Below are 19353 nucleotides of genomic sequence, written 5' to 3' on the forward strand. Positions count from 1 at the left end.
TGTGTGACGATTCTTTTGATTTCACCCAGCAGTATAGGGCAGGCTAGATAGATGATACATGCTCAATGTATTTGACCATATGGTTACAAAAGACTTCAACCACTAGCATCAGTTATTAACAACATAACACTGCATGTTGTAAACAATGAGCGAGCAAGGATGTCTTAGTACAGTAGGTGCACGGAGCCATGAGGCCCCTACCTAGCAGCAAAGCTTAGCCCGATAATGAAGCGTTTCTGCAGGCTTTTTCAGCCACTTCTATTGATCGGATTAAAATTAAATCTTTATTTGTGACCATGAAAAGGCATACCTGCTAAAATGTGGTTGCCTTTTGGGGGCTGGAAGCTGTTGCTCCCACGCAGCCTCCGTGGCTTGCTAGACGATTTGAAGTTGGTCTGAGAATTCTCAACTGAGAAGCTCCCAGGCACCTCTCACATTAATATTCTAATTTGACTGTGGAACTCACCTGCTTGCAGCTCAAGGATGTCTTACTTTTAAAACTTTGGTTGCAATGCTCAACAAGGTTACTACCATGAGTGATGACCATTTAATGCAAAGCACAAACAAAAACTTTTTATTTACACTAAGTTGAAAAGAAATTCGAGGTAAGAGATTCGCGAGCACCCTTGAGTAATCATGCACTTAATTGTGCCAGGGACGGTCAACTGCAACAGTGAGCTGCAACACTTGAACCATTGGCGTGACTGCAAAATGTAACGCACCTCCTTTCTAACTGGCTTAGCTAGAAGCTTGGCTTGGCTGAAAGCCACCAATGTTGCCAGCTGCAATTTGAAATTGGAGTAACTTTAGTGCACCACAGAGAGCGGCGTGGTCAAGTCCGTTGTCAGCTCTTGCCAGCACGGCAAAAGTATGCTTTAGGCACCTAATTTTTAAGGAAAATGCTGCTTATTTCGTCCACTGTTGCCGATAGTCTGCTGTATCGTGGTCTGTTGAAAGCAAACTCTGCTCCATTAATTTTAATACACAGACCAAACTTGAGCTGAATAATGATCCGTTGTATCCGAAAGTCTGTTGTACGTGGGTCTGTTATAGTGAGCGTAGACTGTATAAACCCATTCCAACAGACCTCCGTAGTGAAGAGGATTTTGGTCTGTTATGAAAGGAGTATGTAAACTTCACAGGCTGTTGCAACAGACTTTTATGTTAACAATGTATGGTTCTGTTGTAATTGAAGAAAATTACAAGTCATAAACGGATTTATTCTGAGAGGGGGGGGGGCATAAAATTAAAACTTTATTGAAAACCACATTTTCAGTTTTTGTAGACCCTTTTTTTTTATCTGATTCCAAAATATGTTCACTAAAAACTACGTAGAAGTACAGTAAGAAAGCTTGTGCACCTGCCGAGGTGGTGAAAATTATTGCAAGCACACATACGCACACTCACACACGCACACACACGCACACAAAAAAAAAACGCTGCGCAATGGCAGACCAGGGCACCACCATTTTGGGCTTGTAAAGTTCTTTTATAAATAGCAACTAATTCCTTTGTTTCAGATGCAAGTGCACTAAACCAGACGTTTGAATTTTGCCTCAGATTGGCCTCTTCCATGTTGCTCCAGCGTGCCTCACTAGTATTGGTCCGATGCTCACTCTGGAATAGCGTTGTCTGCTGCTTGTGCATTGCGAGATCACAGCTGTCAAAATAGTGCTACTTAGCGATGTTTTCACTCTCATTCACAGGTTGACAATTATTTAGAATACAATTGGGCTTTAAGTAAGGGTAGATGTGATACAAAAGAAAAAAAGTTGCATTAATTTGTAGCCTAGGGCAATGAAATTTTGTGTGTGTATATATATATCCTTCTATGCTGATTTCAAGTATTTTATAGTAAGTGGCACAGTTTTCGTTTTGTGCCGTGACAATGTGTAAAGTGTAGTCTATTTTGTACAAACTTTTTATGCCACTTAACATTTATGGTTGTCAGCCATTAATAGCTAATATTGTCACAATGCAGAAACAGCAGCAGTCGAATCCAGGAAACTCACTCTAATTGTACCAGAACACTGGCAAACTGATCGGAAGAGAACCTCGTCTTCTTCTCCCGCTGCGCGTGTTCTTCGTTGTTCTCTTGGCGCTGCTTATTTAATGTGGCATTTGCCCCCCATCCAGAGAGCAGCGTCCCGATGCTCTTCTACAAAAGACGGTGGAGTAGATGCATGGTGTAAATCAGTCCGAAAAGTAGGGCTTCATTCGCACAACGTGCACGATTTCTGGTTTTTGCTGGCAAGTTGTCGAGGGGCTGTCCGGAACGACCACGTAATTAACGTCGCTCAGGCGTTGTAAAACTCTGTAGGGGCCAAAATACTTCTTCAGCAATTTTTCGGACAGTCCCCGGCGGCGGATAGGACTCCATACCCAGACTTTGTCGCCGGCCCGATAGACGACATGTCAGTGTCGCAGATTATAACGTTGGGCGTCATAATTTTGCTGCTGGGTGATTCGGACGCGCGCAAGCTGCCTCGCTTCTTCTGCTCGTTGGGTAAAAGATGCAGCGTCCAAATCGATGTCATTGCAGTCGTGCAGTAACATGGCGTCAAGCATCGTCGTCACTTCACGGCCATGAAGGAGACTGAACGGCGTCCTTCGTGTAGTTTCTTGCTGCGCTGTATTATAGGCGAACGTGATGTACGGTAGAATGTCGTCCCAGTTTTTGTGATCCACGTCCACGTACATACTCAACATGTCCGCAAGAGTCTTGTTGAGGCGTTCTGTTAAGCCGTTGGTTTGTGGATGATAGGAAGTGGTTTTCCGATGGGCTGTTCCACTGAGCTCAAGCACTGTCTTCAGGAGCGCGGCCGTGGAAGCGGCACCTCGATCCGTTATTATGATTGTTGGAGCACCGTGCCTCAGGACGATATTTTCTACGAAGAATCGTGCGGTTTCAACGGCGGTGCCACTTGACAAAGCCTTTGTTTCCGCATAGCGCGTAAGATAATCAGTGGCGACTATTACCCACTTGTTGCCAGCATGGGAAGTCGGATATGGTCCAAGGAGATCCATTCCAATTTGGGCAAAAGGTACCGTGGGCACTTGAATTGGTTGTAATAGTCCAGCTGGTTTTAACGGTGGCGATTTTCGTCGTTGGCAATCGAGGCACGTGCGCACGTAATGCTTTACAATAGCTGGAAGTCTTGGCCAGTAGTATTTCTGTTGGATTCTTGCCAATGTGCGTGTGTATCCGAGATGACCAGACGTTGGCTCATCGTGGCAAGCACAAAGTATCTCCTCACGAAGTGACGTCGGAACGACAAGTAGGTGGGTGCTTCCTCTGGGGGAAAAGTTCTTCTTATAGAGAACACCACTACGTAAGCAGAATGACGGCAGGCTCCTTGCAAATCTTCTAGGGACGGTTGTTGTCCGGCCATTCAAAAATTCAATAAGAGGAAGCAACTGACTGTCTTCTTTCTGCTTGCACGAAATCGTAGTGGTGTCAACGACTCCTACAAACGCCATGCTCTCATCGTCTGTGTCATCATCGCGCTTTATCGGTGACCTTGATAAGCAATCGGCGTCGGCGTGCTGCCGTCCGGACTTATACACGACCGTCATATCAAACTCTTGAAGGCGTAAGCTCCACCGTGCGAGCCGACCAGACGGGTCTTTCAAGTTGGTCAGCCAGCAGAGGGAATGATGGTCGCTGACTACGTGGAAGGAACGACCATAGAGGTACGGACAAAACTTCATAACCGCCCATACGACAGCAACACACTCTTTTTCCGTTGTAGAGTAGTTGGACTCGGCGCGGGAAAGCGTCCTACTAGCATATGCGATCACACGCTCGGCTGAGTCTTGCCACTGGACGAGTACAGCGCCTAAACCCACGTTGCTGGCATCTGTATGGACCATGGTAGGAGCATCCTCATCAAAGTGAGCAAGCACAGGGGGAGTCTGCAGGCGTTGTCGGAGATCGTCAAATGCCACCTGTTGATCGTCGCCCCATGTGAACGAAACGTCTTCTCTTGTGAGTCGTGTTAACGGGGAGGCTATGTGGGAGAAATTGGCAATAAACCTTCGGTAGTATGCGCATAGGCCAAGGAAACGCCTGACTGTTTTCTTGTCTTTTGGTACCGGAAATTTTCTGACGGCCGCAATCTTATCGGGATCAGGTCGAACACCTTCATGGCTCACCACATGACCTAAAAACTGAAGCTCCTTGAAACCGAAGTGACACTTCTCGGGTTTCAGTGTCAGGCCGGCAGATCTTATTGCCCTGAATACCGATAGCAGCCTGCTCAGGTGTTCCTCAAATGTTTTTGAAAAAACAATGACATCGTCCAGATAGACCAGACATGTCTGCCACTTAAGGCCTGACAGAACGGTATCCATCAGTCTCTGAAATGTTGCGGGGGCTGAGCACAATCCAAATGGCAAGACTTTAAATTCATAAAGCCCGTCAGGCGTTACAAAAGCCGTTTTTTCTCTATCTCGCTCGTCGACCTCAATTTGCCAATACCCACTTTTGAGGTCCATTGACGAAAAGTAGCGTGCATACCTCAGCCTGTCGAGTGAATCATCGATGCGCGGTAATGGGTATACGTCTTTCTTTGTCACACGGTTCAGCTTGCGGTAGTCGACGCAAAATCGCAAGCTTCCGTCTTTCTTTATAACCAGCACTACCGGCGATGCCCAAGCGATGTCACTTCGTGAGGAGATACTTTGTGCTTGCCACGATGAGCAAACGTCTGGTCATCTCGGATACACACGCACATTGGCAAGAATCCAACAGAAATACTACTGGCCAAGACTTCCAGCTATTGTGAAGCATTACGTGCGCACGTGCCTCGATTGCCAACGACAAAAATCGCCACCGTTAAAACCAGCTGGACTATAACAACCAATTCAAGTGCCCACGGTACCTTTTGCCCAAATTGGAATGGATCTCCTTGGACCATATCCGACTTCCCATGCTGGCAACAAGTGGGTAATAGTCGCCACTGATTATCTTACGCGCTATGCGGAAACAAAGGCTTTGTCAAGTGGCACCGCCGTTGAAACCGCACGATTCTTCGTAGAAAATATCGTCCTGAGGCACGGTGCTCCAACAATCATAATAACGGATCGAGGTGCCGCTTTCACGGCCGCGCTCCTGAAGACAGTGCTTGAGCTCAGTGGAACAGCCCATCGGAAAACCACTTCCTATCATCCACAAACCAACGGCTTAACAGAATGCCTCAACAAGACTCTTGCGGACATGTTGAGTATGTACGTGGACGTGGATCACAAGAACTGGGACGACATTCTACCGTACATCACGTTCGCCTATAATACAGCGCAGCAAGAAACTACACGAAGAACGCCGTTCAGTCTCCTTCATGGCCGTGAAGTGACGACGATGCTTGACGCCATGTTACTGCACGACTGCAATGACATCGATTTGGACGCTGCATCTTTTACCCAATGAGCAGAAGAAGCGAGGCAGCTTGCGCGCGTCCGAATCACCCAGCAGCAAAATTATGACGCCCAACGTTATAATCTGCGACACCGACATGTCGTCTATCGGGCCGGCGACAAAGTCTGGGTATGGAGTCCTATCCGCCGCCGGGGACTGTCCGAAAAATTGCTGAAGAAGTATTTTGGCCCCTACAGAGTTTTACAACGCCTGAGCGACGTTAATTACGTGGTCGTTCCGGACAGCCCCTCGACAACTCGCCAGCAAAAACCAGAAATCGTGCACGTTGTGCGAATGAAGCCCTACTTTTCGGACTGATTTACACCATGCATCTACTCCACCACCTTTTGTAGAAGAGCATCGGGACGCTGCTCTCTGGAGGGGGCAAATGCCACATTAAATAAGCAGCGCCAAGAGAACAACAAAGAACATGCGCAGCGGGAGAAGAAGACGAGGTTCTCTTCCGATCAGTTTGCCAGTGTTCTGGTACAATTAGAGTGAGTTTCCTGGATTCGACTGCTGCTGTGAACGGGGGTGTCGATGCGCGGAAGTCTTTCTTGACCAGATGCGGGGCTGTTGTCAGGCGTCCCGAACATGTACCCAGCACCTCCACCAGTGTCACAATGCAGAAACAGCAGCAGTCGAATCCAGGAAACTCACTCTAATTGTACCAGAACACTGGCAAACTGATCGGAAGAGAACCTCGGCTTCTTCTCCCGCTGCGCGTGTTCTTCGTTGTTCTCTTGGCGCTGCTTATTTAATGTGGCAATATTACTGCATGTTAACTGTAGGATGCAAATAACAATCATGAAAGTGTATATATGACATTCTAGTCGACAAGAAAAATTGCAATGTGAGAATTCTCAAAATGCTCAGCCCATACTAATGATTACTGTATGTGTGTTATAATTATACAGGTGATATCAAATTTTAAAGGAGATACTTGCATCCTTCACACTTGCATCCTTCACACATTAAGGAATATGTGGGCAAAATTTCATCCCTATCGGGCTATCAGAAGTACCAAAAACATGATGTCGAAACTCAAGAAGTTACCCAAAAATGGATTTCGAGAGAAATGCATTTTAAAGGTGTAAGCGAAAACTCTATTTGGAAGAGAGATGCTTTTTAAGATGATTGTTTCTATCATGAAAGCTTGATTTTAAGCATCTGGCTTTAGTGAATTCCTTATGCGAAATCCAATGGTGACAGTTTCCAGGGAACTCTATACAATGAGTTATTTTTAGTTTGTAGTAGCCACCTTGTGCTCTTTAAAGGTGATTCTAACCTACTTCGAGCTTATTTAGAATTTTCAGTTTTCTTGTTGTGAAAGTAGATAAACTGAACTTGTGAAAGCGAATACAAACAAAAAATTATGTAATTTTGGAAAAAACTTCCGTTCTTTGACTCTCACCTCCCCTCAGATTATGATAGCATGCCACACTCGTCGCTAACATTGTACACGCGCGTTTCGAACTGACTTTAATAGTGTTGATTCGTTAAAGCTGCCATTAAGAGATAAAGCCACCACGGATCTTAGGATGAAGACCAACGTGAGACAACTCTTCGTATTTGCTATCAAGCATGGTGTACTTTGAGACATCGTGTGGGGTCTCGAAAGGGAGAGAGCCACGCTTTTAGAGTGAGCAGACACAGTAGAGACAGTCCAAACGAGCCAAGCCAACGCTTACATTTATTTAACTGCTTTTGAACGATGATATTATCAGCCGAATTATTATAAAATCATCATGATCAACACACTAAGACATCCTTACAGTATATTATTACAACACTCAACAACATGACAAATAAGGCGGTGTCGCTGATGCCTAACTCACCACGTGGGTCCAGGCTTGCGGATGCATAAGGGCACGACGCGGTTGTTTTCACTGTGAAAGATTACTTTCACTTGACGTCTATGTTTATACTAACAGCGGGACATCACTAGTTGCACTTCACAAGGCCAGGAATTACAACGTGCATAGCTCAGTCACACACGAAGGCATTCTACGCACACTCGTGGTCAATCGCCATTATTTGATAGCGATGACTGTGACTGTGTCTGACTCTTCTGACGGGAGGCTATTGGCGACACGGTTTCGATTTCGTTTTTACGCACAGACAATTTTCAGACTCAATTTATCGGTAGAAAGATGCACGTTGGATTCGATTCTTTTTAAACTTGAGAATAGAGATTCGCTCGCACCTCTTTCAACTAAGTTACGCTGCCATTAGCTGTCGCTGGCAAAAATAATATTATCTACCTTTCTAGCGAAGGCAGAAGGTCGTGCCATGGGCTTATTCAGGTGGTCTATACCAATTTTTGGGGGCAAGGTTGAGTGTTATTGCTATATTATTCGTTTTTCGATTATACGCTGCCCGGAATACACCGTGGTTTTGCGTGGTCTCCTAAAAGTCGTATAATCGGGGTTCCACTGTAGGGAGGTCAATATAACTATGCCTGTTGATATAGAATGTCCGATTGTCTTTTGTAAGCAGATTTGTTGTAACGAAGTTATGCAGTACTTACTGTTACTAACTTTACGGGCGATTGAGTGTCCTGTGACCCCAACTACAGCAGCACGATATAAACAAAATACGCGAAAGGTCACTGTCAGTTCAGTATGTCGTAGCATGTTTGTAAGTGAGGTTGCACTTCAGGCGCAATATTTACATACTGCTTCACCTGTCATGATCTTAAGTCTCTTTCATGCCGTCACTTGGATCCAGGCAATCTCCGTTTTTTTTTTTTTTCTAAATTCATGCTTATTGTCAGCCTATGTGATAATGTTGTTGGTAATACTCGTGTGGCCGAGATATGTGCAGCAATGCCAAATTTCAGATGGTGTGTCCATTTCTTCTTATTGCTGGCTCATGCTTACCTCACACACTTGCCTGAGTTCAGGGTTTTGATGCATGCTAGAAAGAATCGCAGTGCCCCTACAGTTGCCACAGTTAATGAGCATGCCTGTTTACCACGCCAGCAGGTACCACGCTCTCAGTGTGCCACTTTGATGCTCTTCATGCCTTGTTATTTAAGCTGGCACTTGAAGGCTTCTTCACTGTGAGCGCTACTTGTGCTGTTATGGCTTTTACTCATAATTTTCTAATAAAAAACAGTATAAGCAATATCATAACTGTTTATTAATTTTATGTCTGCTTTTTTTTACTTGTGCTGCATTGTCTCATGATGAACCAATTTTCTGTCCTATTTCATTTCCGATAGAGGCGAAAATGCTTAAGACCTTTTTACTTGGTCAGATCACTTTAAAGGGTATATGCCGAACCCCAGGTGGTTGAAATTCTTGGCGCCCTCCACTGCGAGGTCCCTCATGATCATATGTACTACTTACTCGCATAATAGGCACACTTTTTTTTTTTTTTTCAGAAAACTCAGCTCAAATTACGCAGGGTAAACTTTTCAAAAATTGTTTCAACTCTGTTCTTGCACTTTATATTTGCACATTTGTCAAGTAAAAGGCGACTTTATTCTTTACGAACTAATTCACCATAAAACAAACATACCTACATACCTTTTAATGAACAAGCGAGAGCCGTCAACTGCACATACACAGGTAAAATTTATTTACGCAAAAGTCATAGGTGTTCCTCCTTTTCCCTATTTGAAGTCCGAGTCGGAGAGCACACATTCATCCTTGTCGAGCGGGGATTCGTTTTTGGTGTCCGAATCATCCGCACCCCACATGTCATCCTCACTCGCATCCAGTGCGTTCGAGATACCTGTCTTCTTGAAGCTTTTCCTGACGACTTCGTCAGAGATCGGCCGCCATGCTTCCACAATCCAAGCGCACAGCATTTCCACAGGCGGCCTTTTAACCTTACCACCTGGAGTCAGCTGATGTTGTCCTCCAGCCATCCAGGTGGTGTACAGCCTTTGAACATTGTCCTTGAAAGGTTTATTCAAGGACCCGTCGGAAGGCTGCAGTATCGATATGAGGCCGCCTGGAATCACTGCCAGATCAGTGCGCAGCTCCTTTAGCTTATCTTGTACGCGGTCTACTAGGTGCCCTCGAAAGCTGTCCATCACAAGCATGGACGGGAACAACAGACCACCCGGTTGCCGACCCCAGACTGTTTTCACCCAATTCACCATGAGTTCTGCGCTCATCCAGCCTTTTTCCTGGACTCTGACGTAGATGCCTTGAGGGAAATTTACCTTTGGTAGCATTTTACGTTTAAAAGTAACGTAATGTGGTAGCTTGTGCCCATCCGCTGTCACCGCCAGCGTTACTCTGCAACATTGTTTATCAGCGCCAGACATTCTGACGATGACGCTCCATAGCCCTTTCTCCTCCACTGTCGTGTTCCGCGACATATCAAAGCAAAGGGGGGTTTGTTCGGCGTTGCCGATCTGGGACAAAATGAAGTCTTCCTGCTATCGAAGCTTTATAATGAAACAGCGGAATTGCACCACTGTGTTCTCATATGCTACGGTCAGGTCCGCCTTCGCAGTGCGAGGCCATGGTGCTGTATGAAACGAGTTGTCCATCCAGAGCTGGCTTTGAACTCTTTTGCTTCGATGCGCTGCGTTCGTGCTATTCTGCGCGCCTCAGTCTGCACAATATCCAATGACACAGCACAGTTGTCTTGTAGCTCCCGTATATGCCGGACCAGTTGCTCTTCGACGTTCGGATACCTGCCGATCTTGGCACCACGGAAAGCCTGTCATGTTTTCTTCCTCGCCTTAAGTTTTTCTTCTTGATTCCTCCAGTACCAAATACTGGTTTCTCCAAGACTGAAATGTCTGCTTGCAGCCCGGTTGTCATGCTCCAGCGCATACTGCACTGCCTTAAGTTTAAATACAGCCGTGTAGCTTGCGTACTTTCCCATGGTGAAACCAAAGTTGCATACACGACCACAACATACGCACACTGCTTGCAAAATGAAGTTTCTTTTTCTTTGATGATGGTGATGGCGATCAAGACTCCGGTGTTGTACACGTGATCTCCAAGGAGCGCGGCGATTTGGGAGGTATCAGTAATTGATGAAACAGCCTTTTTTTTTTTACTCATGGATGCTTTTTTTTTCTCCAAGTTTTATTTTGACAAACACATTGGTTAGGTTGTTGCGTTTCGAATTTTTTTTATTTGCTCGTCGATTTGCCTTTTTTTTTCTTCAGGGCACGGGGATCGTGTTCCAACTTTACCGCTAAGGGGTAGAATCGTTTCTGATCACGGCCAAGTTTGGGGTGCGCCTATTACGCCCGGAATTTTTAAAAAATGAATTTTCCGCGACCAAACTAGGGGTACACCTATTACGCGAGTGCGCCGATTATGCAAGTGCGTCGATTATGCAAGTAAATATAGTATATCATGGCTATGGGACATTAAACTTCAACAATAAAAAAGTAACGATAATTCACTCATATTTGCTCTTTATCAAGTTTTTCTATTCAGTGAAATGATGATTCATGGTTATATTGTGTAGTTATCTCTCTTGAATGGGTACCACTTAGTTTTTTGTATGTTTCTTTGAAACCTATGTCAAAGGTCATAAACATGTGCAGACATATAAAACGTGAATACAGCAAGCAACAGAAATCAACGGCCATATAAATATAAAATGAATTTATAGCGTTTATAATAGCCCTAAATTAAGGCTACAGGTTTGATATACTAAAATATTTAGCATACTTCAGCTAGTTACAGAGCTTAGAAGCTGTCCTACCTAATGTGCTTTTTGTGAAAAAGTTGCTTGTAGTAGCTGCACAAATGTGTTTTGATGGTTTTATTTGTTTAAGTGCGCATAGCTAAAGTAGACAGCTTCCAAGGCATGAGTGCGATTAAATCAGGACCATCCTCACTGCAGTCTTTGAAGAGGTCCAGCCAGAACTACTTTGTTAAAAGTTTGTGGCTCATTTCATTGATAATAGCTGATCTTGTCAGTATTTTTCTTTCCCGTCTCTAAGGGGGGACACTCCTCTTTATGTTTTTCTGAAATTCTTGACGTAGCTTAGTTTATGTTTGTTTGTGTGTAGATTTCAAATATCCAAGTGCTTTTTTTTATGCAAGATGTTTTTAAAATATACAATATACAATATTGCAATAAACTCAAATCAGAACTGTATGCAGGAAGACATCAAGGATGTTATTAAACCATTTAAACAAAAGTTATGGGTTGCTAACACTCATGAGGTAGTCTGGGATTTTGTGTACGTGTGTGTGGTGTGTGTGGGGGGGGGGGGGGGGTGAAAATAGGTTCTTCAATTATGGAATGCAAAGAGCTGTTTTTTTAATGTGGTATATTGGTGAATGCCTAAAATATGTTATCTACTTCCATTATTGGGGTACCTGAAGGTACTTGCCTAAAAAGTATAGATCATCAGAGCGGGCAGCAATGGAAAATCGAAATATAGTATTTGGTAGCTTTTAGATACGTCGGGAGTCGGGAAATTTATGCTCTGACACTCTTCCTTTTACATATGATTTCATCAAGGTGTTAACATGAAAATATGGGGGAGTTGGTGATGCATGATGAACGAAAACATGTCCTTGTTCTCGTCTCAGTTGTTGCAATGGGTTTCATCGTAATCAAGTCATTGTCAACTATTCTCTTAATCATGTGGCATACAAGACAAAAAAAGTGTAATCATCCACTTTATGGGGCACTGACTGCTGCCATGCTTGAAATAAGAAAGATGAGCGGCCTTGGGCATGCTCACGCACGCTTTTGCGCTCACTTTTTCATGGCAGCCAGTCACTTTGGCCCCTGAACTGGTGCAGTGAAAGCCAGGTTTCTTTTTTTATTTTTACTTCCTTGCTGTCCGAGTGCCTTCTTTTGGGGGGCTCTTACTAACCATTCGCATCTAGGCCATGGCCCTGAGCCCATATTTGGCGCCCGAAATGAGCCCCGAACCCACGATCCTGACATTCTCTGTTGCTTTATTGACAGAGCTAGCCAAGCTAGCATGCTCAATTCAACACACATTAAACTGCATGCCTATATGTTCTCTAGGTCGCTCTTCGAAGAATTTTGTGCCTGTTTTGCCTGTTTTCATGTTATTAACAAGGTATTCAGTTTGGTTCCATCACATCCCTCTATATACCTCACCCTCATACCCTCACTTCTTTGTTTTCTTGAAAACAAGAGCTGTAATTTTTTTGATACAATTACAAACAACCTAATACAATTCACACTCTAACATGCACATATTGCATAGCTGATTAGCCACTCAACAAATGGGGTGAGTTCTCGATGTCATCTGAGATGTACTGCCTGCAGAAACCACTTGTAGGCGCAAACCTAGTTGCAAGCTTGTATACTAGATTTTTGCTCGCAAGCAGGAGTTTTATAAGTTTTAATAGAAAGATAACACTCACAACAGAACAGCCAGAATTGTGGTTCTTGTTCCCCGTTGTAAGTTTCCCGCTTCAAGTTAACGTGTCCCAGCACCCATAATAGTGCTCTTTGATTCCCAATAGTGGACTGCTTGAAAACAATGTGCAAGATGAGCCTGCACGTTTGGGTACAGGAGCTACAGGCGAGTGTTCTTTAGCAGTGCACATCAACACTACTTAATGTAACCAGACATTTGCAATCAATGTTCAGCTAGTGTGAAAGTACTAATGTCAACATGTCCATGTTGGCACAGATGTACAGCCAGAGGCACACGCAAAGTGCTGATTTCAATAAGAAAATGATTTGCCACTTTATTTGAGCTAATGATTAATATCTCTTCGGTGCATTCGAGAGTTCATGCATGTTTAAAACAGAGAAAAATTGTCAAATGTGAAGTTTGATGGAGCCTTTTAAGCACACCTTGATATCATGTTATGCTTCCATTGATGCAGAATTGGCAATATAAACTGCTTTCTTTTTGCTGTACATGACTAAGCTGGCACATTCCTATAACTTTGCATCCTCTCAACATCTTCTTCTCGTTATTAAAACTCCCTGTTTCTTGCTGTTGCATAAACAATGAAATTACTGGTCTGTTTCTTGCTGAGCATGCTATTGCGTTCTACATTTTTTAAATAAAGCATGTTTAAAAAGCAGCTGATAGCCAATCGCCCTATAAAGCAAGCGACATGCAACCTACAGCTTCGTTTTGGAGTCATTGGTTGCTCAAGTGGGATGGAATATGTGAGCAGGTTCAAATGCGTAGCTGTAGTATTGGCTTTTCAAGCAGTCGTGGTGGTACATTAGGATCTACAATAAGTATTTATAACATTATGCCGAGCCATGCATTGCTTGCAAGTCCTAACATAGGCGCCAATCTACCAGCGTCACCTTTGTTACCACTTTGTCAGTCAGCCTAGCTAAAGGATCCTCAATATCTTTTTTCTGTCATTCGTAAGGTATACTTCCAGTAATTTGACTCTGCCTTATTCATTTATGTGGTTCATTTGATCTGGACCAAAGCGAGCACTCACACATTTCTACGCATAGTCGAGGCCAGTACCTATGCATTTTAGTGGGACTAAACATTCATTATTTCAATCCTAAGATTGCGTTTTGACAGATACCATATTTACTCGCATCATTTGTGCACTTTTTTTTTCTGATATTGGGGCCCCAAGAAGGGAATGCGCAAATTACGCGGGGATTTCGCCAGCGCATATGAAATATTGTGCCATAGTCCTAACATGCGCAGGATATACATATATAAAAAAGAAGAAATAAATTGAAGCAAAAACGAAGCGTGCTTGTTAATTTTGAAAGAATCAGTGCGTACTTTACCCAGTCGGATCCTGTCATGCACGGTCTAGCGGGAATCAATGATCCCGAAGTCTGATTGGGAATCATTGTATCTTCTTGAAGCTTTTTCGACAATGCTGGGAGAAACTAGGCCTCACGACATGGAATTACCGGAAAAATTAAGCATCCGCACATAATTGAAACGGCCTCATTCAGTGGCAAGAGACTTGCATTAGAGGCGTGCACTTTCCTGCTTTCTAGTGTACTGGTCGCGCCGGTCGTCAAGTTGAAGTACGTTCCCTTGAACTGCTTTGCAGCGGTACGCTTCCCGCTTTCCTCGGCGAAATTCACAACAGCGAGCTTCACTTTCCCCGTATATATAATTACTGCAGTACATCGCATAGAAACCAACAAAACTCTTCGGCCAGATGGCGAAACATAAACTTTCTAAAGCGACCGAGGGCGCGTTGCAGCTTGGACGCAGAAAACGAGGGGAACACTTGGCGCGACAAGCCCTCGCATGCACGTCTCCGATGCAGAAAGTCGTCCATGCCGTGACATGAGCGTGCATTCTCGCCATTATCGCGATGGTAGAGATTGTGAAAAAGAGGGGGCAAACGCTCAAACAGTTTCGGCGACCCGTCAACGGGTTCGTGTCCAGGTGCGGTATTCTAGGGACCCTAGTTCGGGGAAGTCCTTGGAAGCAGGGACTTCGCACTGGCAGCCTGTTTGACTGTGCTCGTCTGCTCGGCGAGGCACATGCCCAGCTGAAGCATCGAAAGGTCCAAAGGTGTGCGCACTGGCGAGCTGGCTCGGGCGGGTCAGGAGCGTGAAATATGAGAGTCAATATTTTTTTTCCCGAAAATCTAGAAAAATATTATGCGCAAATTATGCGAGGGCGCAAGTTATGCGTGTAAATACGGTAATTCTTACTTAGCCATTCAGGAGGACGAATTTGTGAATCGTGAAAGCAATGTTAGTGGTGCATCTGTTCAGGAGGTACTTTAGAAACCATGAATGCATTGAACAGGTATCATCTCCTCATCGGAAGCACTATTTTCAACGGTCCTTGGTGAGCTTTGAAGGAAGAACAGGAACTTACTACAAATGGTCAAATTAATTACTCAAGTGTTATACTCTGTGAGTTTTCTTCATTCAGGATATTAGTCGCGAAATTGTGTCCGCAGTATAGTAAAATACAATAACCAAAACTGCGTCCATGACATTAACAGCAATGCACTGTCGGGTCAACGCAAGCTAGCGTCATTGCTGTTGTCATCGCAGGAAGTTAGCGAACAAGTTGTTGCGTAACATCACAGTGATGCGACACCTTTAGCTTTTGATCGTAGAAAATCATACGAAATGAAATTATCTTTTGTACACCAATGGCAACAATTTGCACCACTATAAATCAGAATATGAAATGCACAAATGGACAGTTTTGAAGACTACATAATCTGGTTTGAGACATTAAGAAAGTGCTGACGATGGACCTACCATAATTTTAAACAAATTTTTATTCTGTTAAGGTAAAGTTCTGCAATAATTTTTTACATGCTATCTTTATTTTTCATAAAAGAAGCATTAGTGATGCAATAGATTTCTTTGTCTTTGAGCTCTAATGTAAATTCTACACTTGTTTCCTACTTCAAGCTGATAAATAGAGGGTCGGAAGCATATTATAATACTCAGAAGCATATTATAATAGGACAAATACTGCCAAGTGAATTAACTATCGGTTTGAATATTCTTCCCAGTTCATGTTTCACTCAGTTCACTGGATAGTCTGAGCAACTTCGCCATTCGCATTCAAAGTCAAATAAACATAGATTGACTGCTTAGTAATCTTGGTCAACCCAGATTGCAGTGGAATTAGCATGTGTTGAAATATTGCTGTGCTGTTAGATATGCTTTTATCGAAGTGTAGTATGAGTTCATATCAAATAAACCATCGCACCTTAGTAGTTCTGTTGCAACTAAGTTTATCCAACAGACAGGCCAGGGCGTAATCATCTTCACTCGGTCAAGCTCAACACGGACATGAGCCCCCTAAAAAATATCCTTTGTTTAGTTCTGTCGCAGTTTCTTAAATTACTAAACACTACAAAATAGTTTTTACCCGCCCGTATAGCATCTCAGGAAAACAAAAAAATTCAAGCACCTTCGGGGACACCTCCAGACTATGAGAAAAGGTTCCTGATCCTCTCTCTGGCTGTTTGCAGTTGTACCCGGAGTATTACAAGATAATCACCGAGCCGGTGGATTTGAAGATAATAGCGACACGCATCCAGGAGGGCACTTACACCTCGTTGGCTGAACTGGAACGCGACCTGATGCTTCTGGTCAAGAATGCTAGAACTTTCAACGAGCCTGGCTCGCTAATATACAAGGTGCGCGGGCCTCTCTTGCTTGCTCTCCCCGGGGGACACTGTCATTCATTTCATTCTAAAAACAAATTGAGGAAAAAAGATTGCATGCTCCTCTCTTGCCCCCCTTTTTCCAATTTTACTCCGTTTCATCGATCGACGCATGTGATTGCCCTGTTGTGGATGAGAATGGTTTTAGAGAATGTGTCTTTGCATGTACGTACCGTGTTTGGGCATGAGGGAGGGGGCTGGCTGTGGTGAAAAATTGTTGCTCACACCTCACGGCTTTTTTTTTTTTGCACCAATGTATGTTTAAAATACACAGATGGCATGTGGTGTCTCCAATTAACCATGTGCACTGTGACATAACGACACCATAGGTTCGTTTCTGTACATTTTCGGATTTTATGTCTTACTTACAGAAGATACATAGATACTATATACGACATCAAGATAAAGAAAGAATGGCACTAAGGAAGTGAGTGGCAGGTTGCAGCATGTGCTTATATCCATGGTAAATGTGGATGGCAGATCCAGAGCAATATTTTCTGCTTTTTTTTTTTTTTGTTCAAGTGTGTGCATTTGAAAGAATACAAGCTGCACTTAGTGCATGCTTTACTGATAGATAGCTGGAGAACTTCTTTCATCCTGCTACATCTGTGTTCCAGTCGTGTGTAACTGTCTGTTCCATTTGCCAAACCTAGTCGTAACTAGTGAACCTTCCAGTGGAAGCCACCGACCACTTGAATAAAAAGGTGAAAAGTTAAGCCTCTTGATAAGCTCAAATGCTCTCTGGTTTGGTCCTCAATTTTAGTTCAATAAAGTGACTTCAGTTTCATGTACGAATGCATCATAAGAGGGCAACTAAAATCTTTGCTCTTTTGCTAAAATAAAAAAGCGTTGCTTTGGTTCTAGAAATGCCAGTACTTCCCCGCGCGTTGGTGCACCCATGCTTTCTCACATTAGAGCGTGGGTGTTCTAAATTTGAATTTGGTGTGAGTGCTCCCTGCTATAGGAGTGCATTGTCTCGAATAAAGCGGACTATTCTGGACCTGCCACTGGAATTCAGCATTAGTAAGTACTTCAACTCGAACCAACATCAAGTGCCATTGAAGCACTTGAAAAGCATGAAATGGGCTATCTTTCCAAGCTTACAGCTGCTTTGCAGCAAGGCTTCTATGGATGATCAAACACACAGAGTTTGTCTTTGGGTATAGCTTTACGCTGCTGTTCAGCTGTTCTTATTCGTCATAACTAAAAAGAAATCTTGAGAGCTTAGTTAGCACAATTTGAATCTGTTAGTATCACCACACGTTCATTAGGCTGTCTTGAGGTTGGAGTAGGCAGGAATGTGACACGTAGTCAAGCAATAACATGTTTGTCTTCTGTACATGTTGGATGCACCTTGAAAATGAGATTAAAATGAGGATAGAATGGCTAGGATAATGACAATATTGTAAAATGCCGCAGTTGTGTCAAAAGAAAAGGCACCTATGCTTATGAACGAGCTGTCTAATAATAGCTTTAGCATTTTTTTTTTTGCATGAAAGTTCTTGTATGTTATTTTTTTTTGCTGCATTGATATTCATTTGCTGACTGCTCAGATGCTCAGTTGGCATGCACAGCAGTTGGTTTTTTTTTTCTTTTAATATATTATCAGTGATTTATTTGGTAATTTTTCAAGAAACCTCTGGAATGCCCTCCGACAAGCTGCATTGTATTGTAAAATAACTATTCATGCTGCAGTTACTGGCACCGCATTCGTAAACATGTATGTGTGTTTAACTTGTTTTTTTTTGCAACATTTAAAGCAAGAAGCCAGCATCTCTTTACTTTGGTGTGGTCCCTGCATCCGGTAATCCTTACGAGCATTTTACTTTTGTCAGAGATTTTGTGTGTTAGGGCTTCTGCACAGGTGTGTATGTGTTATGTTTTGATGCTATATCGCAATAAAAAATTGTGTCCATATTATTACCAATCTGTAGCCCCTTTAGAGCCCTTCGAAAACCTAAGGAGGGGTATGAAAAATCTTACTAATACCTCGACATGCACACCACAGTGTGAAAGCTTGGTTTGGTACAGATTTCTGAATGTCAGAAGATCAAACTTTTCAGACACTTTTAAATGTGCAGTGGCATAGAAATCGGAATGCTGTGAATAAATTCTGGGAATGTTTTCTTGAGCTGTTACAGTTATCTCTTCAATGATGTGAAAACTCGCTGGTTAAGGTAATCATTTTATAATAATCACTTCTTGTGGTAATACTGAACCTACATGCAAGCTGTGGTAATACCAAACTTAAGTGCAAACTGTAAAATAAAATTAAAAAAAAAGGAACAGGAACAGAATTCACTTGTGTGCATGTTGCACCTGTATGCTGTGGCAGTAAAAAAAGTAATCTTCCTGATAAAGTACACTTAATGCATTTTACCCTGGTCTCACGCTTAGTTGTGTATCAGTGGATTTTGTGCTCTTGTTACTTGTAGAGGGTCTCAACTATATATATAGTGGTAGTGGTATATTTATTTATTTATTTATTTATTTATTTATTGCATACACACACAATTAGGCTAATGCAACATGCCATGAGTAATTTTAACCTGTGTAGACAGCCAACAGGTAGACTTTGATAAAGGATTGCCTAAGTTGCTAATATTTCACATTTTTATCTGTATAATAGCCACACCCCAAATGTTTGCTAGAAATACTGCTAAGTGAAGATTTAGCTGCTGAAGAGTTCTTTAGTGTAACCTCATAGCAATCAACCTATGAACTATAAGTGTCCATTTCCTTTCCGTTTTCATTCCCATTTTCTCGCTCTGTGTAAGTTTTATAAAAACTATATATAGTATGCCTTACAAAAGCTGATACAGTTTTTATTAGGCACACCTGAAAGCTTTAAAAGTGTCGTAC

General features: G+C 43.0%; 1 protein-coding gene across 12 annotated transcripts in view; it reads left to right on the forward strand.

The window, feature by feature from the left end:
- The window catches only part of polybromo (protein), an 86640-nt gene that overhangs the window by 9898 nt on the left and 57389 nt on the right, over positions 1–19353 (forward strand). For 11 of the 12 annotated variants that reach the window (XM_075891311.1, XM_075891320.1, XM_075891313.1 and 8 more), the window contains exon 7: positions 16297–16464. The exons of the other annotated variant lie outside the window; for it this stretch is intronic. In XM_075891311.1, coding sequence (XP_075747426.1) covers positions 16297–16464 — 168 coding nt within the window. The remainder of the gene's footprint in view (positions 1–16296; positions 16465–19353) is intronic. 12 annotated transcript variants of the gene reach the window in all.

The sequence above is a fragment of the Rhipicephalus microplus genome, chromosome 1 (genome assembly GCF_043290135.1).
Source record: "Rhipicephalus microplus isolate Deutch F79 chromosome 1, USDA_Rmic, whole genome shotgun sequence".
NCBI lineage: Eukaryota > Metazoa > Arthropoda > Arachnida > Ixodida > Ixodidae > Rhipicephalus > Rhipicephalus microplus.